The 23,923-nt window shown below is 32.5% G+C and overlaps 4 protein-coding genes across 4 annotated transcripts in view; 2 read left to right on the top strand and 2 right to left on the bottom strand.

Moving 5' to 3' along the window:
- Positions 1–1,947: 1,947 nt before the first annotated feature.
- Positions 1,948–7,689, top strand: HELRODRAFT_165783 (hypothetical protein; the record flags this gene model as incomplete). Its single annotated transcript, XM_009032285.1, has 11 exons — positions 1,948–2,049; positions 2,778–2,915; positions 3,244–3,330; positions 3,883–3,982; positions 4,467–4,553; positions 4,679–4,808; positions 4,988–5,030; positions 5,159–5,369; positions 5,864–6,279; positions 6,736–6,838; positions 7,661–7,689. 11 exons carry the CDS (start codon positions 1,948–1,950, stop codon positions 7,687–7,689), a joined length of 1,446 nt encoding a protein of 481 aa, XP_009030533.1.
- Positions 7,629–10,242, bottom strand: HELRODRAFT_185197 (hypothetical protein). The gene is made up of 4 exons (XM_009032284.1): positions 9,607–10,242; positions 8,934–9,096; positions 8,430–8,657; positions 7,629–8,113 (listed from the first exon to the last, which is right to left on the bottom strand). The coding sequence occupies exons 1-4, from the start codon at positions 9,853–9,855 to the stop codon at positions 7,872–7,874; spliced, it is 882 nt and encodes a 293-aa protein (XP_009030532.1). The 5' UTR covers positions 9,856–10,242; the 3' UTR covers positions 7,629–7,871.
- Positions 10,243–10,753: 511 nt separating this feature from the next.
- HELRODRAFT_165781 (hypothetical protein) lies at positions 10,754–11,235 on the bottom strand (the record flags this gene model as incomplete). The annotated part of the gene is made up of 2 exons (XM_009032283.1): positions 10,754–10,874; positions 11,021–11,235. 2 exons carry the CDS (start codon positions 11,233–11,235, stop codon positions 10,754–10,756), a joined length of 336 nt encoding a protein of 111 aa, XP_009030531.1.
- Positions 11,236–11,621: 386 nt separating this feature from the next.
- Positions 11,622–23,923, top strand: part of HELRODRAFT_189781 (hypothetical protein) — a gene marked incomplete at its 5' end in the record, with an annotated part of 13,017 nt that continues 715 nt past the window's right edge. The window contains 25 exons of the mRNA XM_009032282.1: positions 11,622–11,756; positions 12,488–12,555; positions 12,966–13,036; positions 13,639–13,727; positions 13,881–13,923; positions 14,120–14,214; positions 14,377–14,613; positions 14,702–14,818; positions 14,913–14,965; positions 15,469–15,535; positions 15,777–15,941; positions 16,324–16,398; positions 16,654–16,691; positions 16,992–17,136; positions 17,371–17,629; positions 17,980–18,040; positions 20,183–20,381; positions 20,523–20,610; positions 21,109–21,199; positions 21,510–21,731; positions 21,896–22,019; positions 22,120–22,283; positions 22,639–22,734; positions 22,956–23,022; positions 23,321–23,923. Of these exons, the coding sequence (XP_009030530.1) occupies positions 11,622–11,756; positions 12,488–12,555; positions 12,966–13,036; positions 13,639–13,727; positions 13,881–13,923; positions 14,120–14,214; positions 14,377–14,613; positions 14,702–14,818; positions 14,913–14,965; positions 15,469–15,535; positions 15,777–15,941; positions 16,324–16,398; positions 16,654–16,691; positions 16,992–17,136; positions 17,371–17,629; positions 17,980–18,040; positions 20,183–20,381; positions 20,523–20,610; positions 21,109–21,199; positions 21,510–21,731; positions 21,896–22,019; positions 22,120–22,283; positions 22,639–22,734; positions 22,956–23,022; positions 23,321–23,491 (2,940 nt within the window). The 3' untranslated portion in view covers positions 23,492–23,923. The remainder of the gene's footprint in view (positions 11,757–12,487; positions 12,556–12,965; positions 13,037–13,638; positions 13,728–13,880; positions 13,924–14,119; positions 14,215–14,376; positions 14,614–14,701; positions 14,819–14,912; positions 14,966–15,468; positions 15,536–15,776; positions 15,942–16,323; positions 16,399–16,653; positions 16,692–16,991; positions 17,137–17,370; positions 17,630–17,979; positions 18,041–20,182; positions 20,382–20,522; positions 20,611–21,108; positions 21,200–21,509; positions 21,732–21,895; positions 22,020–22,119; positions 22,284–22,638; positions 22,735–22,955; positions 23,023–23,320) is intronic.

Below are 23,923 nucleotides of genomic sequence, written 5' to 3'. Positions count from 1 at the left end.
GGTGTCATTTTTGTTATCACTCTACATAACGAACCAAATTTATTGTTTTATAAGTGCTTTCTAAGGCATGTTTTAATTACATTACATTCTTTCATATTATATTGTACATGTACATACTTCTATTATATTGTTTTTGTACTACATTAACAAAACTTATCAAGGTAAATCAGGCGTTACATAATTTATTCTGTTTATTTTAGGAAGAGAAAGATTTATTAAATCATTCTGTTTCTAAAGTTCGTGGAAGAGAAGTTTTATGTCTTAATTTCGAACAAATGATTTCCGATTAATGTAAGTATGTTCCGTTCGAAAATTTAGTTTTTTATTAAAATTGTAACCTTTTTCGAAATAAAAGTTTGCAAACGTTAAGAAATGTTAGATTTTTTAAGGCGGCTTAGGCTGGGGTGGGGTTTTCCTTTTCCAATGTGTAACTACCATTGAATCATATAAGAAGACAAATTATAAATTGCGCTTTTTTAAAAGTCTAGATAATACTACTTATTTCGTTTTTAAAAAATAATAAATTGTAAAATTAATTTCTAATCAATTTTTTTCTGCTGTCACTAACTGTCTTTTACTAGAGAGTGAACTGAAACTTGCTTGAGATCAGAACTCCCGGCTTTAGAGAGCTTAGTTGTTAAACTAAAAAAGGCTTTTAAAATCTTTACAGATTAATTAATTTTGAGGCATCTCTTAGCTTGCTTAGCATGGAATAAATGCTTCTTTCTTTCTTTTGGTTTTTATTTTATTATTAGAATACTTAAACATAAAAGGTTAATTAAATTAAATTATATTAGTAATTAGTTATAGTATATTTGATTAGTAGTCTAGCTATTAACAATTAGCTTGTTTTGTCTTGAGAATAGCTAGCAAACACTTACAACATAGAATAATTACACTATTAATAAGAGTTAAACTTTAGTTTAGAAAGTAAAATTATATTAAAATTCTATTTCTTTTCACAGCAAATAGAAATATAATATAACATGTTAGTGTTCTAAATAAATATATTAATATAGTATGTGAATGTAATATTTTATTTGGAGAGCTTTATGATGTCTGTGATATTAATATGAATGGAAGTAATGTTGTAAGCTAGTTTACAGTATTACACAAAATGTGGTAGCTTAAATTTTTTTATTTGGAATTTAGTGTAAAAAAATGTTCAGTTATAGTGCTTAGAACACTCTTAAAAATTGGTGCTGGTGCTTATTGCCATAGAGAAGCAGTGCCTAAATGGTTCTTTCTTCATTTGTGCCATCGATTTGAACTTTATTTTTGTGTAAATGATTATTTTACATTATTGACATTATTTTAATTCATTATCTTGTTTGAATTAATTAGCTAATTATCTTCATGGAGTGTGAGATTGCTCTCTGTATCTAGGTGAAACTGGATTATTAAAGATTTAGTGAAATTATTTTATCCATTTTAAATATTTATAAAAAAGATTGCATTCTTCTGATAGTCATTGATATGTAGTATAACACAATTGGAATTTGCCAATAGAATGAATAAGCATTATGCAAACGATTCTAATTGGATTTTTCATTTAGTAAAAATATGTTTTAATAAAAGCAGTTGCTCAAATTTTTCCTTCTAGCTGCATATGTTCACATCAGTATGTTAGTTTATCGGCTGACATCATTTTCATATGAACAACTCAAAATAATCATGATTTAGAATTTTAATTTAGATTATAAAGAAAAAAATTGTGTGGTGATTATGGATGTGAATTTTTTTAAATTATCATGAGCTTATTCGAGTTTATCAAGTATTTCAGCATTTCACTTCCTTCATTTTATCATTGAGTTCTATTGCATTCTATTATAACTATAGTAAGTAGGTTGCAGTGTTATGCACGGCGGGCACCACCATCAGTCGGTGTTAGCAAGCATCACATTTACCATTCAACATTACCATTTGTCCTTTTATAACAGCAATTAGATGTCACAAGTACAAAGAAAAAAGCAATCCAACCAACCTTCACTGGTTTTGAAGGCCTCGGAGAATGCTGTCTTGTTCCAATTGACTGGTCCCAAATGTGTTGTAAGTATTCATGTTTTTGATCGATTGATTTAATTAGTTTAACTTTTAATTTTGTAAGTAAGTCTGTAATTTTTTTGTCTATCAATCATATACAATGATTTTTTACAAATTAATAATTTAATTTGTACATGGGTTTTTCTTTCAAAATAATACTTTATAACAATCAGCTCACTTTTTCAAGTTTACAGATACAAAATACAAATGTTTTGATAGAAATTATTTTATTTAAAACTTTGAAGGCTTCTAGTTCTTAGTTCATTTCTAGGTCTTATTATTTATTTAATAAGTCCATTAGAATGTAGTGGGTTTGTCCTTACTATCAGGATTTGCCCCAAAACTAATTGTAATTTATACACTAGGGGAAGCCCAACTTGAAGTAGCTAAACTTATTCATCATTACTTATACTTATTTATTACTTACTGTTATACTTATACTTACTAAACTTATTTCATCATTTTTATCTCTTCTATTATATTTAAATTTTGGAATCAACATTTTAATAAGAAAAAAATATGTATTTTACCATTTAACAATAGACAGTAATCCCTAGATTTATATTTACACCAATATCGTATATTCATTAAGCAATGACTTTACTAAACAAACCACAAAGAAGTTGGACATTAAGTAGCTATACATACCACTAGTTGCTGAATCATTTAAATTGAAAGCACCACAAACTTCATTCACATTATGATACAATTACACTTATCGCTTGAATTGGAAGGCGCTGGCATCAGCAGTGGTGCAAGTCTACCTGGCCGATCCGCCGTTCACAAAATGGAACAAGAGGTATGTCGGAGTGGCAACATTCATCAAGGATAATGGCAAGAGGTCTTACTACATCAGGGTCTACGATATTGACGTAGGTGTCCCATCATCTTCCTTGCTTACTCTTGCTGCTATTTTCATTATTTTTTATTTAGGATTTAGCATTTTCAACTGTTTATGTTTATTAATATTTAAATTATTTTATTATCATGTTATTTTTATTAATATTTATTTAAATTCCTTTACTATCATTTTTATTGGAACGTTTCTCAGCAGCTATTTCTGTGACTATTGATCACTGCTTAAAAATATCGAACTCTGAAAATTATATCAATATCATTTAGCCACAGTGATTAATTTGAAGTAAAAGCCAGTTGAACTATTAATTTAAATCATTTGTCTTGTTATAAAAAAAAAATCAGTCTCGGTACTTGATATGGGAGCAGGAGCTGTACAATCAGTTTGAATACAAAGTCCTCAGGTCATTCTTCCACTCATTTGATACTGACGTTAGTGAATTACTTCAATTGTTTCATCGTATGTTTATCTCCCATTTTTTTGTGTTCGTATTTTTAAATTTGAAAATTAATTTTCACGCCATCATGAAAAAACTGGATCTGATTTTTGTTAAGAATTGCATCAATTGTTTACGACAATGTAAGTCTGTCTGTTATGGACTTAATTAAAAATAATTATAGACAATTTATTTTTTAGAATTTCAATGTTGAGAAAATAATTTAATGTTAAGCCTAGGTTTCTGAAATTAGCATGTAAGGTAGTGACTGTTGACGTAGCAGTATGTTGCAGTACTTACTGACTTACTGTGGTGATTGTGTAGAAATTAATTGATTGCTCATTTTGGATTTTATCAGAGATTGTATAGTCAGTCACTAAACAGGATTGTCTGTTTGATTTCTAATTGTAATCATTATGCACTAATAATATGAGTTTGATGGTTGATAGCGGTGGTCAGTTGAGTAGAAGAGGTTTATTTCTTTGAAAATAAGAAATGAACAGAATTAATTTTAGCATCCTAACTTGCTGGTCGACATCTTCTACAGGACTGTCCAGCTGGTTTGAATTTCTGCAACGATGAGGAGGCCCGACTCTTCAGTTCTGCTGTCATCGATCACTTGAACAAGAAAGAGAAGAGAAGATCTGGTTTGTTGATGTTTATTTATTATTCACTTATGTGGTTTCTCATTCATTTTGTGGTTTCTTATTCATTGTTGTTCTTTCATATGATGTGTGTGTGTGTGTGTGGATATGCCATCTCTAACTAAATTTATGTGAGTGTAGAGTTTTATGCTTGGAATTATCAGAATTGACATCGTACGAAGTTATTGAGTATATTCTATTATGTTTACTTGATCTGAACTCTAATGTCTTTTGTGATGTTGCACTTGCTAGCGATTAAAGCAGAATCTAGAAAGAATTTCAAAGTTTCATTTTTTAATGATATTTTAATAGTCTAATAATTTAATTTACTGAGCAAACTTTTTTAGAATTTAGATAATTTAATTTTGATAATTTATTTGATAGCTTCAGCGATGTTTCAAAATTTAAAATTCTTGTCATATTCGAATGCTCCAACAAATGATTGCGCTACATTTGTATAATTTGAACATCATAACTGCATTTGCAGAGAGGAACTCATCAATGCTCCTCAACTCACAGACCTCCCTTCAGCACAGTTTGAGTATTTCATCCAAGCCAACTTCAATGCAGCTCAGTTAGTTCCAACATCATTTCTATTTTAAGATTTTTTTTTCAAATTCTTCTAAACTTATTATATCTCTCCTATGGCATTTTGGCATTCAGTTAAATGTGTGATATTTATTATTTTTATTAATTAAGATCAGCCTATGACATCTTTGAGTAATTCATTCAATGACTCAATGAAATCGAAGAAATTGGATACTAAAAAGAAGGATAAGAAGAAGCAGAAACTTGAGAAGAAAGACATTGGAACTCCAAGTGACTTCAGGTTGGCTGCTCTTGTGTTTCTATTTTTTTCTTAAGTGATGTTCATGTCGTGCATTTTCATAGTTATCTTATCATTATTTTTAATAATTTCAACAATTATATGATTTTTAACCCGTTTTGACTTATCATAGATTCCTTATCACCTAATAGTCACATCATTTACAACATTATCTTCTGCAGACACGTGAATCACGTTGGCTGGGACCCTGATAAAGGGTTTGATGTAAGAATTGTTTGTTGTCAACATATTTATCTTATATGATTTGTCATTAAAAAAACTCATAAAATTATCTGCAAATAAAAACTGATTGATATTAATTCCAATTTGCAAAACAACAAACTAACCAACAGATGAACAACCTGGACCCAGCCATGAAGTCACTTTTTGACCAGGTATTACTGGACGAAACTCAGCTGAAAGATAAGGAAACAGCACAGTTTGTCTACAAGTTCTTGGAGGATCGTGGTGGTGTAGAAGCAATAAAAAAGGAGAGACCCAGGCCCCTGCCTCCTCCTGTCATCAGCCAACCCATGCCACCACCATCAGCTGGTCGGACGGGAGGTAAAAATTCTGTCGTGTGATGTATGTGTGATGTGTTTTTAGTGACTCCATTATATTTTTGCACTTCTCTCAAAGGGGTTTTGCAATTTTGCTCATAATTCATAGCTTCAAATGTAAAATCAGTTTTTTTTATACAAGCTAAATGCGTCGTTGCAGGAATGAGTTGTTAGTGAAGTTGGGCTATTGTGAGTTAAGTTGTGGTTGTCATTGTGTACTTGAGGCAACCCCCGATCTCGGGGAAAATGCCGTCCTGACGTGTGTTGTGTTGTTGTTGTTGTGTGAATGCTTCTGCTAATTTGATATGTTGTTATTGGATGTACGAAAGATGTTAGGAGGGGGAAGTTAATTTGGTGTAAATTTTATTTCTTCCTATTACATTCATTCAGTCACATTTTGTTTATTTTCTTTGGCATGCTCGAAATGTTTTGGAATGATTTTCGTATGTGCCCTCCATGATCAACACTCATTGAGATCAAATATTTTTATTTTATAAGGCTCTAGATCAGCGGCGCCACCACCGCCTCCACCGCCGATTTCAAAGCCAGGTCCTCCTCCTCCTCCACCGCCAGTTCGTCTTGCTTCAGGTCCACCACAACCAAGCCCCCCGCCACCCCCTCCAACACCATCCAGACAAGGTCCACCACCTGTTCCGCCATCTCATTTTCCTCCACCAGTGAGTGGAGGCAACATTCCTGGTGGAGTTCCTCCTCCCCCTCCTCCACCACCTCCACCTCCTGGACCCCCACCACCTCCATCATCTCATAACGCAGGTTCTGGAAGGGCGGGCTTGTTGGATAAGATACAGGAAGGTGTCTCATTGAACCACGTGGAATCGAATGCTTCGAGTGAATCTGAAGGTGGAAGAAATGCTTTGTTGGCCCACATAAGAGAAGGCGTTTCACTAAAATCGGTCGGTGCTTACTTTGATGTTTATGTTTGTAGTTGTTTGTTGTAGATGTTGATGTTTGTAGTTCTTTGTTGTAGATGTTGATGTTTTTAGTTGTTTGTTGTAGATGTCGATGTTATGTTATCGGTGTTTTCGTTGTTTATTGATGTTGTTGATGTTCGTTTATATGCGTTGATATTGTTATATGCACATGTAGTTTAGTTTTATTTTTGTCAACGTTAATTTAATCAAATTTTTTCTGGTCATTTATTTTATCAAAATGCATTTTAAGTTTTGTTTTACTGCAGAGGAATAATTCTCAAATGTATTTTCATATTATGTTTTTTCATGTGTAGAATGCTCGTCAGTGTTATTGATTGGATCGTTAATGATTTAAATTGAATTTTATTGAACCACTAAAAACTTACACCAACTCCTGTCTTAAACTTCTTTACATTAATTTTTTATCATCCACAACAGGTGACAGTAAATGAACAGGCCAAACCTGACGTTGAATCGGATGAAGGGATTGCTGGAGCACTTGCCAAAGCCTTGCGAATGCGTGCCAAGGCTCTGGGCGCAGGTTATTTTACAATTTCATCTCTTGATATTTCGTTTTTTTTTCTCAGATTTTTTATTAATATGATAAAATTGACATGAATGTTCCAAAAAATCAAGCACCCCCAAATTACTATAAACTCTATGTACTCTGTTGGTCAGACTAACTTCCGACTAGTCTCACTCCTGTCTGTTTCCTCCAGTATCTAACAACGTTTTCCTATTTTTCTTAAGTTGAAAGCACTTTTAAGGATGTTGCATTTCTGTAAATTTTTTCAACACCGTTGGTCCTACTAAAATAAGACCTCTTGTCACTACATGAAACATAGTTCATTTCCAAAGTGGTTCTGGAATATTATACATACGTATATATGATACGTCGATTTCTGCCTCATACTTTTATGTGTTTATACAAAACTAAAATTATTTTTAAAGTGAACTGATAAATAATTAGTCTTATTATTTTTTCTTAGAAAAAAACGATGATGGAGATGACGACGACGAAGATGATGATGAGTGGGATGACTGAGTGGATGATGCCCTCCACAAGTTCTGTTGCACTTGATTATGTCTACAGGCTTTCTTCCTCCTTGTTTCAAATGATTTTAATCTCTTCCGTTTTTATCATATTGCATTCAAGTAACTAGAATTAGTTAATTAATGGCCTTTGTAACACTTCCCGATAAACCTATCACTATGCTTTTTGAAAATTTAAATTATTTTTTGTCCTTATAATTTTTTTCAATTTTAATGGTTGTTTGTTTTTTATTTTATAAATTTTATTTTGTCCCTTTACATTTTTTGAATCAATTCCTTTGGACGATTAAATGAAATTTTTTTTCATCAGCTAATTTCGTAAATATTCAACAAAAGTGATTGAAGTAACGTGAAAATAATTAATTAGCAACAATTTTAAGCGCGGAAATCAAAAGAACACATTACGTTAGTTGAAAGAGAACACATTTGGTTAATCATCACGTTATATTTTAAAGATTAATTACACGGAAGCTGTCAATTCTAAGTTGAAAAGAGACAATAAGTCTATTGCGATCATAGCATTATGATTTGTTTGGACGTAATATTATAACAAATAACGAATCGTTTTTGTAGGTGAATGATTTTATAAATAGTGTCACGGTGTGGGGCATGTACAAAAGCAACAATTGAATGAATTGAAATATGTGGTGGCGTCGACTCAATACACTCTCTTTGAATGAACGCTGGGAGCTTGCGAAGGAAGTGTGGCGTTGGGATTGTGTGCGGATCCTCCCATCACGGATTGCGGCTTTGATGTAAAACCGCTTGTGGCTGGAAATAATGTTTGTGGTCATTTACTATTAGCGTTTGTTTAGCAAATTATTCCGCGTTACTTTTAAATCTTTGCTAAGGTGCGCACTTTGAAATACTAAATGCGGAAAAACCTTAGGTAAATTTAGATTCGAATGAAATAAGATTCTTTGAATGCTAACTGGCTAGAGATGGGTCTCTAAACACACGCCTTTTATATTAACGCTTAATAAAACAAAGCTTGCACCGCTTTGTAAGTGACGAAATGAAGTTGGGCGCTGATGAAAAGTTTTAAAAATGAAATTATCTTTAACGAAACGAACACTAACATTTTGTTTCGAAGTCCCTCAGACGATTGTTTGTTCTGAACGCCAAGAGGAGGGCCAGTATAGTGATCATGAATATGCAGCACATGGCGATGATGGAGAGCATGTAGGCCCACCTAAACGTACATTCCCCAATGTAGAATCTGGTGGCACTTTCTCCACACAAACGTTTAACTTGTATGTGGTCCCATCCGTGTGGGTAAATAACGTTTCCGAGAAACATGAAAAGGGCTGTTTGCATTTCATTCAAGTTTTAATTTTTTCTTTTTTTGAAATTATTTCATGTTAGTTATGAGTGAGGGTTGAAATGTTTTACGAGAATCAGTTTTGGCTTGCGCGATGGTTTTTAAATTAGAATTTAAAATTCATGTGATTAAAATTTTAAACTTGGACAAAATGTTGTTTTTATATAAACTTAATAAAATATTTTAAGTTAAAAAATGCAAATTTATGTTTAACAACATATAGAAGTTAGCATTTATTTTTCCACAACACAAAGATCCTTACTTGATACTCCTTGTAAGATGCCACAGACAAGGTAGGCATACTTGAAGGCGGCTTTGAAAAAGAACAAAATGAACAAGAAAATGACGAGGAAGATAATTAAGATGGAAACTCCGATGAAGAATGTAGAAGCCCTGAAAGCAGGAGTCAATATAGTGGTGAAGTCCTGTAAGATTGTAATGAATGTCATGTCGTGTACCTTGTATATGGTAGATGGACCAATATGAATAAATATTTTAATTTGTATATAATGTTTAATAATAATAATTATAACATGCGTTCCCTTCTATTCCATTTCCATTCAATTTTCGTAAACGCTACATAATATTGAAAATATTGAGATAATATATAAAGTATATAAAATATTGAGATTACGTTAAGAATCTTATGGTTAAATGAACTGAACGATTGATAAGATGATTGTTTATCTTTTTTAATGTTTACACGGTATGGTTTTACCATATACATATATATATATATATATATATATATATATATATATATATATATATATATAAACCGCCAAAAGTTTGTCTGAATGATGTTTATAAAAAACAAATCATCTTACTATTTTCAGGTGAAACAAATATTTTTAAAATTTTTAGATATGCATTTTTAGAAACATTCACAAATTTTTGTTTTCAGTTTTGAAATTCACAGAAATTTTTTTGCTAACCTGAAATTGACCTCTGCAAATTTCATTCTGTCCTGAGTTATAGAGCTCGCAGTATTCGTACAATCCCATCCAACCAACACCAGGACTGGTTTCCGAGTCTCCGATCCATTGGGGTTCGGTGAAAACGATGATGTTCATGATGAGGAAACAGAGGGTCAAACATCCCCAGCAGATGCCCACTCCCTTTGAGTGACCCGAGTATTTCTTGTAGTAGACGTGCGTCTTCATTTCCGTCTGTGGCTCCAACATTTTAGCGTTTCCGAGGCAGACTGCAAAAATTAAAGTGTAGACGAAAATGCTTTTTACACGATTTTTCGTTAACCTTTAATTTATAAACCTGCAGCTTTTGAAAATTCTATCAAAAATGTGTTGCAATTTGATAATATATTTTAATAAAATTACCTTAACTATTACAAAATTTAAATGTAATCCTTCATACACACAGATCCGTAATGAAAATTAGCTGACGTATTTATGAAAGTTTTTGTTCAGTGAATAATTTAAAATTTCTTGCTTGATATTTTCTACACAACAAAATATTACTCAATCCACAACCATTCATTGCTCGCACATTCAACATTCACGCTCTACTGGTTAGTCTTAATGTAAATGCATGTTATTGTTTAGTTTAGAGATAGATGATGCACTGTACTGTGCAGTGCACACACTACACAGGTAAGAATGCTCTTTAATTGTAAGGACTGTTCACGCTTGTCTCTATGCATATAAGTACTTTATATATGTATATTATATTGTATATATATATATATTTATATATACATATAAATTTATGTATTATGTGCATCTATATTATATGTACGGTTTCAATTCAGAAGCGTAAAATAAGTTTAAAATTTTAAGTGAACTGAAAAATGTCAAGAATGATGTAGGTAGGCGAGATTAAATATAGTTTTCGTTATTCGTACAAGAAATATTTCGGTTTTACTAACTTTTTTCAAGTGAAAAAAGCCATTTTAAAATTAGGAGATAAATTTTAAGAAAATAATTTGGATCAACTTTTAGGGGATGATAATTTTAAAATTTTCATCATATGAATATTTATCAGATATATTAATTGAACTTAAACGCTCCAGTTTACGATTGTCTTCTTGTTCTCACTTCTTTTTAACTCGTGTTTTAACTCTTTTTAACACTCTTTTGCTAAATCTGCATTTGCTTTTTCTGGCCCTATTCTCTGGAACTCTCTAACTCCTTCTCTGACTACTTCTTCATCACTTACGAAGTTCAGAGCGGATCTCAAGACCCATCTGTTTGCAAAATACATTGAGGAGCGCTTTATGAACAAATTGATTGATTGATTGATTAAAAATCAAAAACAGTCTATCAAACGACGAATAATAAGAAATGAAATGTATGCATGTATAAGTCTCAATCTAAATTATTTCCTAAGTACTTATCAGATATATTAATTGAACCTAAACGCCCCGGTTTACGATCGTCTTCTTCTTCTCGCTTTTTCTTAACTCGTGTTAAACACTCTTTTGCCAAATCTGCTTTTGCTTTTTCTGGTCCTTTTCTCTGGAACTCTCTACCTACTTCTCTAACTATTTCTCCATCACTTGCGAAGTTCAGAGCGGATCTCAAGACCCATCTGTTTTCAAAATTCATTGAGGAGCGCTGTTGAACATCGCGGAAATAGCGCTTTATAAGCTAATTGATTGATTGATTGATGCAGATAAAGGGTTTTTTAACAAAGTTAAACTGTAAAAAAAAGTAAGAAAAAAAAGAAAAAACATGACACAAATCATTAGACTTAAATTGTTCAACAACACGGGTTCTTTTAAAAGAAATACTTCGATTATTCTTCTGTCATATATATATATATATATATATATAGTATATAGATATAAATATATGTTATATTCTATATTCTGTTCCTTGTGTTTGTCATAACCATGAGTATATAATATAATATTATATCTGTAACAGTGTTGAAGTATCTATGCAGGCGGTGGGCGATATTAGAGAATAATATCGGGTTTTTTGAATTCAAAATGTTCAGACCTTTTGTCTTCTGTTTGCATCTGGCCGTTTTATTTATTTTATACTTAGGCTTCCAAAATGTCTTCCTCGATGTTGAGAAGAATGATTGCCAGATGACATACATGTTTCAAGAGCCCTTGTATATTGTTAGATGACCAAATTATGAATTATTATTTATTTCAATTTTCAATATTTATCTATTTTATATTTTTATATTATTATAAATTATACTTCATGTTAGTTAGTGTTAATGACTCAGTTAGTTGACTCAGTCACTAACTGTTAGTGAGTTAGAATGGTAATAGATAGTCATGTTAATATTATTTTTTTCCTGTTATTTATTTGAGATTTGACTTTGATTTTATCAGATTGATTGACCAGGAAATATTTAATTTTAAATTAATTAATTAAAATTAATTATAGTTATTAACTATTTATTTTATAAAATATAATCATTCAATTGAGAATTGACAGTTAACTATTTTTATTTTAATTATACTTGAATTATTTTAAATTGGTAAATCATAAATCTTTTAAATATCTAACTAATTCTAATAGCTAATACTAATTAATATTATTTGAAAAATAGATAGTTGTATTAGGCTACAAAACAAATTAAAATTAATTAAAACTGTTCAATTTACTGTTAATTAATATTAAATATAAATAACTTGACTTGAAAGGTTAAAAAAAATATTATCAACACATTGTAAATGTTTTAGCTAATTAGCTAATAGCTAATTTAAACTTCATTCTTATTACTGAGCTGTGAAAATATTTTTTATTTATTATTTTACATTTTTAAAATATTCAAAGTTTTATTTATAATCATAATTAATTATCTTAATTATAATCTTAATAATTTTAATTATTTCAGAAAGTGAAGTTAGATGCTTCCTTGAAGTTGAATTACCCCAACTACAATTTGTACTATTATAATGAGGGGTAAATACTACTAGTCTTATGATTTCAAATTGTTTGCTAGTTTCACATAATGATTATTATTCATTGTTATATTTCATTATTTTTGCAATGTTTGGTGTGCAGTAACGATTATTGAAAAATTGCAGTTGAAACTATACCTGCACAATTGTATTTAAATATTTTTTATTTATATTATTATATTATGAAATAGTCACTTTTCACTATTTAGAATTTAAGATTAAGAATGATGTAATTTGTAATCTAAGAATAATTTTTTTATTTTTAATTAATTTGTATGAAGCTTTCATCATACATTAAAAAGAATTAATTAATTAATTTACACGGCATAAAAACTTTGTTCAATATTCAAGGACAAATTTTTGTCACACAAATATAAAATAACGTTAAAACTTTTTTGTTGCATCACACAGATCCAGTCATATTAGTTTGAATGGCGTCCCAGCTCTCTTTATCCCTGGAAATGCTGGAAGCTACAGACAAGGTCAACTACCATTAAATCAGACTATCATTTTATTAATTGGATATCATGTTTTTACAAATGGGATTAAAATTTTGAGCTTTCATTTTGAGTGACAGTCTTTGTGGCGGCGGCCTGATAGTCTAGTGGTTAAGGTTGCCTGGTGCTGTATCGCAGTAACCAGGTTCGAATAGGTCAGAAATATCCCCGCCTATCTTTTGTTTAGTGTGTGATGCATCGTTTAGCATGTATTCACATATGATGCTTGTGGCAATGTTTGTGGCGTGTTGTTGAATCTTCTGAACTTTGGAAGAGTGTAATTGACCTTTAACCTTTTAACCTGTAACTGCAAGCAACCTTATTTGTGGTTTGTTGTTGATATTAAGATAGTATAAGATGACTTAAAAAGGAAAATGTTTTAGTTTTAGTTAGAATGGTATTTTTAGCATTTAATTGTTGAATGAATCTTTTTCCATTTTATGTATTTATTTTTCAAGCTTGGATGAGTTAAGTTTAAAGGTGTGCAGTGAAATGATTTTTTGAAAAATAGTTTCCATTTTTTGATATTTCCATTTTTGGCTAAATTAAAATTTTGATGTGAGGTGGTTTTAAATTTAACTTTACAGTCAGATCGCTGGGATCCGTGGCATTAAGAATGGCAGAAAATATACCAAAGAAAAACAAAATTGATTTTTTTGCCATAGATTTCAATGAGGTTGAATTTAAAATATTAATATTTGTTATTTTGCTCTCTTTTTTATTGAATTAATTTTCTATATTACAAAAGGATGTTACATAAACAAATGAAAATAAGAGAACACTTGAGATGTTAAATTAATTTGTAAATATAATCTAATTTGTTACACAGGAGTTGTCAGGATTTTTTGGAGGTTTCCTTGAGAAGCAAAGTGGTAAATGAACGTTTCATACATTAACTACATTCTTATGAATTTTATCAAGAACCTACACATTTTATTATATTGATCTTAGATTCAATGCAATTTTCACGGTCATGGTGGTTTTTTTTACTTTTTCATGTAATTTATGGGAAAAAGATATTTTTTAATAATTATTTTTTTCATTTAACATTTGATTCTGAATTTTCAGAATTTGCTTTTCTATGTGTGGATCACATTTTGTCTATATACAACAGGACGAAAAACAACAAGCAGTCATCCATGTTTATTGTTGGACATTCTATGGTTGGCTGATTTCTTTTTTATTTTTTGGCTTGTTTTGTTTGTGTGCGTGGTTTTTTTTATTATGTTTTCTGCTGTGTTAAATATTCGAAGTTTTTTGTATATAGTATGTGTAGTCATACACTTTTTAGATTGTGGATTTTTGTATAAAATTACAATTGTCAGGGTGGTTTGGTAGGTAGGGCCCTGTTCAAGTACGGGATCAATGATGACAAAGTTCCAGTCATCATCACCCAGGCTTCACCTCACCAGATGCCCGTCCTGTTGGTTGATGAAGAGATGAAGCGGTTCCATCAGAGTCTGTACTACCCGACGACAACAGAGAACATGCCCAATGTGACGTTGGTGTCAACAGGTGGAGGAAGTAGAGACTTCCTGGTCAGGATGGCAGCTACCAGACCGGTAATGTTGCTATTCATTTCATAATCTGTACGTCATGGGGATCTGGGTGCTTTCAGACTTATTTTGAAATATTTTTTTCTATTTTTAGGGGAAATTATTTGGAAACATCATAAGTACATCAGTGAGTGCTGCTCTCGTTGCCGTTTTTACATTTTCAATTTTCAATTATTTTTCTGGTGTCGGTTTCTTGGAAAGAGAGATTAATGTCAGCTTTAATTAATTTAATGCTAGCTGATTGAATTACGTTTTAAAATTATAACACGCCAAATGACACAATTATTCGTAACTACTCCTCCCAGACAGTCTCCATGCCAAAAGCCTGGGTTTCAACTGATCATCTATGTCATGTTTGGTGAGTTTTGTGCCTTCCCATGCTCCCACGCTATTTTCATTTGTATATCAATTATTTTATCCAACAAATATATCAGAAGTTATTGTAAATATTCAGAATGTTATTTTTCTTCATAATTTTGGTTAGTTGATTTTGTTTATTTTAAAATCTATGCTTACATGTAAAATAGTAAAGTTGAGAATTCAGCTGTTGTCGGCTCTAAGCTGTTATTAAAGTGTGAGCGAACAACGTAAGCCACGTCTGAACATAGTTGAAGCATTACAAGTTAAGGCATATCAGAAGATGGTGATTACACTTTCTGATCTATATTTTTCATTTTCATGATCATGAATGGGTATTAGTCTCTAAGTAAGTTCGTGCAGTTTGGTTGGGAATGTTTAAATGAATGGCAGTTTTTAGTTGACGTTAGTTTAGAGTCATATACACATTTACAATTATTGAACTGTTACAGATAATTATTCATAGAGAACAACTCGCTGATGACATTTAACAAAATATATCAGGTGCAAGCAGGTTGTCATGGCAACGGTGAGGGCCATGTATGACTGCGTTGACGAGAGTACAAAACAGGTGATAGTTGACTTGATTGTGATAATGATGATGGCGTTGGTGATTGATGATGATGATGATCGTGATGATGATATGATTACGATAGTGACAATGATGTGTTAATGATGATGATGTTGAGGATTATGAACATGATAATGGAAAAAAATTGAAAATTTATTATCTTAATGTCTTATCTTATGGCCATTCTTTGTCATTCTGATTATGAACGAGAGAGCAATAAATAATTCATTCATTTATTCAGATAACTAAGAGTCCACCCTTGAGACACGAGGTTCTGAAGTACCACTTTGTAGAGAACAGAGGACCGAAGCATTATACCACTTCCTTTCCATCTAACTTCAAATTGAATAAGTTATCAATTGAGTGGAAGGAAGTTAACATGCCATGGAAGTTTTATGGATCAGTGGTCTGTCTGTGTTGTGTGTGTGTGTGTGTTTGTTAATTCCATTTAATGTGACAATGTCAAAAACAACTGTAATCTGACTTTATAATATACCACTCTTTGCTCATGCAAGCTCTAATTCAAGTTCTGTTTAGCACGCCATAATTTTCGTATTTTACAGTTCTGTTCTGATGCAAGCTAAGTTATCTCTGTTTCATTGTTGAAACACTACATGTTGTGTTTATTTGATGGTCTTTGAATAAATATGCCATCGACCATCACATGGCTTAGTTAAAAGTTTAATACGCTTCTACTTCCATTGGTATTACTGTTAATAATAAGTGCAATAATGCAGATTATAAATTGCCAACAAATTAATTTGTAATTTTTTTTGCCTTCGTTACAGGAAAAATCCATGCATGCTGCATTCAACGTTAAGACCCTGGTCTATGATGGAAAGATAATTGCCGTATCCAATCTTGTGAGTATGTTATAAAGGGCGGTGTAATTTAATGGAGTGAAGTAATTAATTGAGATGTTGTTGCGTGTTACTTGATTGAGATGTGTAAGCTAATAACCAATTATTAAGTAAAGCAGTAGTTGAAAAGTAAGTTGTTGATTCTAAATGTGACGTGCCCACTGAATGGAAATATTACTCAGTGACTGGTTAATACAGTACACATTAATCAATTTGATGGTTATAAAATGGTTAAAAAATAATTATTTGACATTTTAGGAGTTTGTAGATTGGGTTGGAGCCTGTTCTGTTAACTGGTTTGTCAGTTACACGGTTTTTTTTTGGTTATTTTTTGTTTATATGACACTTACTACTTAGTTTTTACTTTTTTAAATGTTGTTTGCTTCGTTTTTTATTTTGTTACCGTAATCTGTTTTAGATTTTTTTTAGTTTTTCATAACTTTTGCTTATATCAATTGTATTTTTTGTATTTTTTTTAAATTTGTATTTACGATAAACGATGATAAAAGTACTTCAAATGATTTTACATATAAATATTTTATCATAATTTATGATATAAACTCTGAAATCGTTGGACTATTTTATTTACTTTCTAGTGATGAGATGATTTCATTTAAATCAAAGACCATGCTTCTGCCCTCTGAGAAAGGTCAATTTTTGAAGGTCGTCCAGCTGGACTACAACGATTTGAGAACATTCGATTGGTTGGTCATCACAATTCCTGCCTCCAATCAGAATGATGTTAGTATCTTCTAGATAGGTTGTATTTTGAATGATTGTTATAGGTTGTTGGATTTTGAAGTGCTGCATATTCAAAAGAAGGGCAAAAGTATGTTCAATCATACGATGGTTGTTGTTGTTTGGAACGTTTATAACACAGTCATAATTGTTCTTTTATATAATAGGCTGGTGTATGTATTTGTTACAAGGCAATGGTTTTAGATGCTTAGACAAGTTTGTATGTAATGCAAACAGATACAAATAGCGGTAGAGCACATGAACCCCAGACAACGGACTCTCACAAAAGTTGTTCCTTTCTTGTTGAAACCATTCACTAAACACTTCTCACAACTTGCTGATGGCAACAACAACAATAATGAGGATATTGTTATAACGGAAACTACATTCTCTAAGAATTCCATCTATCACAAATTGAATATGAAGGGGTTCTACGATGTTTTGCAGGCATTCCACGTTTCCATTGAACCAGTTAACTGCGGTGCAACAACACAAGGTGGACATTGTATATGTTATTGATGTCAGTGTGGGATGTGAATGTATCAACATGAGATTGACTTATAAGTGTTATTATAATGTTAATGTGTCACCATTAACTCTGGAACTCTTAGTGCTAAATTTCAGTGGTTGTAGGTTGTATCATGAATTATTTTTTTTACACACACACACACACACACACACACACACACACACACACACACACACACACACACACACACATATATATATATATATATATATATACACACATACACACACACACACACACACACATACACACACACACCACACACACGCTATTATGAGCATCACATGCTAACGCTAATATCAACACATTTCAAACAGGACATTCAGTTTTAAAGTTTCAGTCCCCATGGAGTAATGATCCAACTTACACTGTTCTCAGGTAGATATTTTTATGAGAGAGTGGAGTTAATTTATTTGGTGAATTTTTAATGCATGCCATTTCGATTCCCGTTATCAATTAGATTTGTTTAAAAACCATAAATGTCGAAACATGCTCAGCGTATTATCATTCATCTCTATTGAACGTCCATATCAGCTCCGTCGGCTTAGTTTGGCTCGGCTAGGATCTGCTCGGCTCATACTTTCGCACAGTATGGTGCCTTCAAAACGCTGTCGAACAAAATGAATGTAACACGATCGTTGCACCGTCTTGCAGTATAATGCTCCAAAGAATTTTGTTTAGATCTCGTATCACTTGTCTGCATACTTCAGTTACCTGACTACACTTTTTTGAACAACAAAAAAGGCATAGGCTACAATTTTTTTACCTACTCTTCGATATTACTATAACCGCATTAACTATTAGTTAAAATAACAAATTTACCCTTAGTGAAGGGTGGTTGGGCTGATCCCCGAAGTACTGCAATACCGGGTCAACCCGTGGGGAAGTCTGAGTAAGCCTGAGAAAGATCCCTGAGGTCAAAGAATGGTTTAACAACGATGCCTCGCGATGGAGGGCCTATCACATATTAAGCTGATAGACAACGGCGATGATTTGTTTCTTATGGATAAATTGGATAGCTGTAGCTAAGGTGGTTTTGCTATGCACCGCAAAGTATAGTTGGATGTGTTGCAAACTACTTTAAAAATTAAAATGTTATACAATACTATGTTTTAACTATCAAAGTTTATAATTTATAACATGAATCAGTACAATTTCGTGGTTGGTAAATTAAACTAGCAAACAAGATTAAGAATATAATGAAAATAAATAATATCGAGTAAATATATTCCCAGAAGATCAGTTCGATGGCCTAAATAAAATTTTGAATATAGACATAAATATAAACTATTGACTCGATCACATGTAGACATAACGCAGGCAGTGTTGTGCGTTTCGTAGAATTTTACTAAATGATTTTAAATGCCGGACGGATTGAATGTAGGATCATCAGGACACTGCCTGGCAACGTAATGTTGTAACTTCTTGGAAGAATCTAGCGTGGATCACACATACTTGCTCCTGTTATTTACTTGAGTTATATAATCTATACATCTTTCTCAAAACAATAAACAATTAATATTGGCACGATCTTATGAACTGTTTTAGCTACTTATTTTCAGTTTCTACGCTTGAAATTTAATCACTCAGGATGTTTAATATTATCTGAAGCAACAAGTTTAGACCCCATGATGAGGTGGTTGGGCTGATCCCAGAAGTACTGCAATAACGGGTCAACCCGTGGGGAAGTCTGAGCAAGCTCGAGACAGACACCTGAGTTCAAAGAATAGTTTAATATCGATGCCCCCGATGGAGGGCCTATCAGATATTAAGCTGATAAGAACAGATACTACACTTTGATCTTAGCCAAAAGGCCGAGAAGCGATAAACGACGGCGATAATTTGTTTCTTATGGATAAATGGAGTAGTTGTAGCTATGGTGGTTTTGCTTTGCACGGAAAAGTTGTTTTATTAGGTTGGCGCCAAACGTTTTAAAAGTAAAAAATTTGTATAGAAATTTATTTTAAATGTCAAGCGTTTTATTATTATAATTTGAATTGGTATAACGTTGTAATTGACAAATCGGGGTAGGGAATAAAGTAAATATAATATCTGACACCCATGTGGAATTATTGTCGAAGGTGCTGGAAAAGAATTAATGTTATTGACACATGCATCTGATGGCGTTATCATTTGAAAGGAAATAACAATAAATGTCGAGGGAATTAATTTCAAAAAGGCCTCTGTTTGAAGATTTGAACAAAATTCCGATTGGCACTACTGACTTGATAACCTTTGGACTTGACACAAACCGTATTGTGTTGTGTACTTTTGAAAAGTTTTACTTGGTTTAAAATTCATTTTAAATGTAAATAAAATTACTAATTATTAATTACTAATGTTACATAATGTCGAAACTTTCTTTTTTATGAACTACGTATTTTTTAGCTACTTAATCTAGTCCTGAAGAACTAGAAGATTTCACTTGCTTTGAATTATTTGCAATGTATATTTATCATTCAAGATGCAAGCGAGTGTTACTTTGAATTAGTCTGAGAAATATCCTATTAACATTTTCAGAGACAAATTAACTGAGGTGAACATTATGTTGTCATCAAACGAACCACACATGGATAGCACGAACAGGCGGTCCATCAAACAAACGACGCAACAACATCAACAGCAACAACACTCTCCACCATACTTGGAGCTGTACATCGCCTCATCTTGTTCATACAGAATGAAAGTTACCTTGTCCAAATCATCGATGGCTGGACAGGTGGGTCTCTGAGTAGGATGATGATGATGTTGGGGATGACAATGATAATGATGAATAGAATGATGATGAAGAAAAATAAGACGATGAATGATGGTGAGGAAGAGGATGATGATTGGTCAACATTTACACGATGCTATGCAGTTTGTCAGGTTCTATATGCACTACATACCGTCATTCCTAGTTGTTCAAGTGTTTCTTGTGTTCGGCAGACAGTTGAAAACTTTTCAAAGTAAGATAAGATTGTGTTTGTCCTTTTTCATTTCGTTTTATACTGGTGGATGTATCAGTGGATATTTTTAGTTTTGTTAGTCTTATTAATTTTCAAAGCATTCAATAATTGTTGAGCTTTCTGAGTTTACTAACTGGAAAATTTATATGAACTGTGTGCAATTAAGAAACAGAAATTTAGGTTTCCATCGTCTCTTTTGAAAATCTTTCACTTCATCTTTAATCATTTTTTATTTTTATTGTGTTTGCTACTTTTCTTTTACCCATGAATTCAAAACTTTAATTAATTAATTAATTAATTAATTTCAACAGTGAAATAAAAAGTTTAAATTTTTGCTTTTTGATAGATTTTTATTTGGGCAGCAACTTTTTTTTACACTGTTTGTTATGTAATAGCTTTTAATCCACATCAATGTGTTAGTGTTATTAATTTTACATAGTTTTCTTCCATTAACTTGCATAGCTGGGTATGTATAATGTTCGAAATGATTGCTTGCAGGTGTGATGCTGGATGTGAACGTCTGCCTCTTCACCTGGTACCATCCATTCAGTGTCATCCCACTCGTCGCCGCCGGCAGATACCTCCTAAGGTCTCGCACCTTTTAAATCCTGCTGCTTCATTATGTTTTAATTTACAGTTTAGAGATGTAGGTGAATTTATGAATTCAGTAAAATTGCGTTTTCACACAAACAGGGGAGAGTTGTAAATTAAGAATAAACAGTTAATATTATTGCTAAAATTGGTGCATCGTTCATGAATGCAAGCAGAATCGCTTTATCTTCTCTAGGCGTATTTATTTCGTTAGATTGATTTACGAGTAGATAAACGGATGAAATATAAGTTGAAACGTAGCACACTTCAATTCGTTTGTCATCTCGTTGCCTTCCCCTAACAAACAGGTTGATCAGTCAGTTACTTGTATACATGGACTTTTGCATTTTCACCTTTTATGTGCACACGGACGACGATGACATCACTATCCTGAAGCGGAATGATATCTGGAACTCTGCAGTGCTTGTCATCTTATATTTCGTCTCCATGATCCTGGTGTCTCTTCTATCCTACATCTGCCAATTTGCACTTTACTTATGTGCCAAAGTAATGAACCCTGTCTGTAGAAGGTTCTTATGTTTAGCTGATGTATTTATAAATGTTAAATTTCGCATAGTCATACTTTTGTTGTTTTAATTTCTTACCATGATTACCAATCTGAATACAAACATTGTTTGTACGTGTGTATTCTTTAATACATAATATGCATTGTAACTTTTTTCAATTAAATAAGGTTATACAGCAACAAGTTGGGCGTCTTTTTGAAGTGTCTAACTCTCACATGTGCTGCATTATCATCGTGGTTCGTGTGTGGAGCCTGTGGTCTTCTCTTCGTACTCATTGTACATCTGGCCAGGGTATGATCTCTCTCTCTCTCTCTCTCTTTCTCTCTCTCTCTCTTTTTCTCTTTCTTATCCGATGATTATTTCTACCATCACCCGACGATTTTTTTTGCAGGTTTTTTCAATGTATTTAGATACGCCATCAGTGAAGTCATTTCAGACCATCATGTACTACCAAAGTAACATCAGACAGTTCTACCTGACGACATTCCTCTTGTTCTTCTTCCAGTTCGTCGTCAATGCGCCTTCTCTGGTTGTCTACATCAAGGATAAGAATGTGTTGGTTGCTGTTTGTGATTTATTTTTGTTTTGTTATTCACCGGTGTGGTTGATGGTTTTGCTTATTGCTTGTTTTGTTCTAACTTATTTACAGCCAGGTGGTAAAAATATATTGTAAAGAAATGGCTTTGAATATTTTTATGATTTCTTAGGTTTGTATTCACGGCTAATGTTGTTTGTGAGAATATTCCATTCTATGTTTGAATTTGTTAATATGTAGTACGTCTCTACTATATTTCCTGTTAGGTCGATAATTTCCATTCAACGTCACCAACATAGTTTGCTTATTTACAACTCTTCACTTTTTACTATTAATATAAATGCATATCTCACTTACGACCAATCGCCAATGCAGCTACAGCATGCACGACGACCCATCATTCTGCCACGCTGTCGTTGCCATCGTGACTTCCATCGTACTCACATCTTCATCATATCCTCTCAAATATCGGTTTGTTGTTTTGTTGTTGTCGTCATCATTGTGTTGTCGTCGTTATTGTTGCCGTTAATGTTTGATCTGTTGATGCGTTGTTATTGTTTTGTTGCGGCTAATGTCATGTGCACTGTTCTTTGTTGGCACGGTAACGCGGGGCTTCAGAAATTATCGACAACACATGTAAACAGTAGATGTATTTATTTATATATATATTATTATGTTTATTATTCAACCAGGTTACATAGCAAAGCCGTCAGTTACGTCATCCATCTTACGGCTCTGTTCACAGTTCTCTACGCTACTGTTAGTTGCATTTCTTCTTCCACTTTTGAATAAGCACTATTGTTTTTTTTTTCTGGTTGTAATTATGTTAATGTTGATTAGGCGAATATTTATATTGATTATGATGACGCTGGTACTGATGGAAATCGACGAAATGGTGATGAAATGACTCGAATGTGACTGCTCGGTGATGGCTTCGATTGCACTGATGACGGTAATGATGATGACGACGAGAATGATGATGGTGATAATGGAAGTTATGACAGTAGAAGTGATGATGCTAACGACATCGATGATAGAGTCTAAAAACGTTTTGAAGGTCACCTTGTACCGACTGCCTTACTTCATTGACCTCATCCTCATCATCCTCCTACTCCACTGCATCCTATCTTCGATCTTCTCATCATCTGACTCATCATCGAGTCGTATTGAAGATGTCCCTCTGCCAGATGGGGGCCTCAAAGAATTTAAATTTTGCAAGAAAAAGTAGAAAGTGGTTGATGATGATTGAGAGGATGGTGATGTTGGTGATGCAGTTGTTGTTGGTTTGATGTTATCATTGTGATTTTGTTGTTGTTTTATCTTCTTACCATTTAAGCATAACCGTCATTTGTGATTTCACCACAATTTTGGTGTTAATTTCTGATGTCTCCTTTCTTTGTTTTTGTATTTTATGATTTTTTATGATGTTCCAGACGATATTTTTGCAACACTTATTACTTTTAAATTACCATACATTGCGTTTAGCGCTGCATGTATATGTTAATGTATGTTTGTTGCATGTGTGTGTGTGTGTGTGTGTGTGTGTGTGTGTATGTTTGGTGTGTGTGTGTCTCTATTCGTGTTTCTTATTCATTGATTGCTGATCGTATTTCATTCAGTTTATTTTTTCTCCAAAATATGGAGTGTAGTATTGTTGGGT

The sequence above is a fragment of the Helobdella robusta genome (genome assembly GCF_000326865.2).
Source record: "Helobdella robusta unplaced genomic scaffold HELROscaffold_8, whole genome shotgun sequence".
Lineage (NCBI taxonomy): Eukaryota > Metazoa > Annelida > Clitellata > Rhynchobdellida > Glossiphoniidae > Helobdella > Helobdella robusta.
Note: the sequence above shows the minus strand (reverse complement) of the source record. Positions and strands in the feature narration are given on the sequence as shown.

Coding starts and splice junctions, on each gene's coding strand:
- HELRODRAFT_185197 (XM_009032284.1), bottom strand. CDS start 9,855: ATGTTGGAGCCACAGACGGAAATGAAGACGCACGTCTACTACAAGAAA. Junction 8,658..8,933: donor CATCTTACAAGGAGTATCAA/GTAAGGATCTTT, acceptor AAATGCAAACAG/CCCTTTTCATGTTTCTCGGA. Junction 8,114..8,429: donor GAGGGACTTCGAAACAAAAT/GTTAGTGTTCGT, acceptor CCAGCCACAAGC/GGTTTTACATCAAAGCCGCA.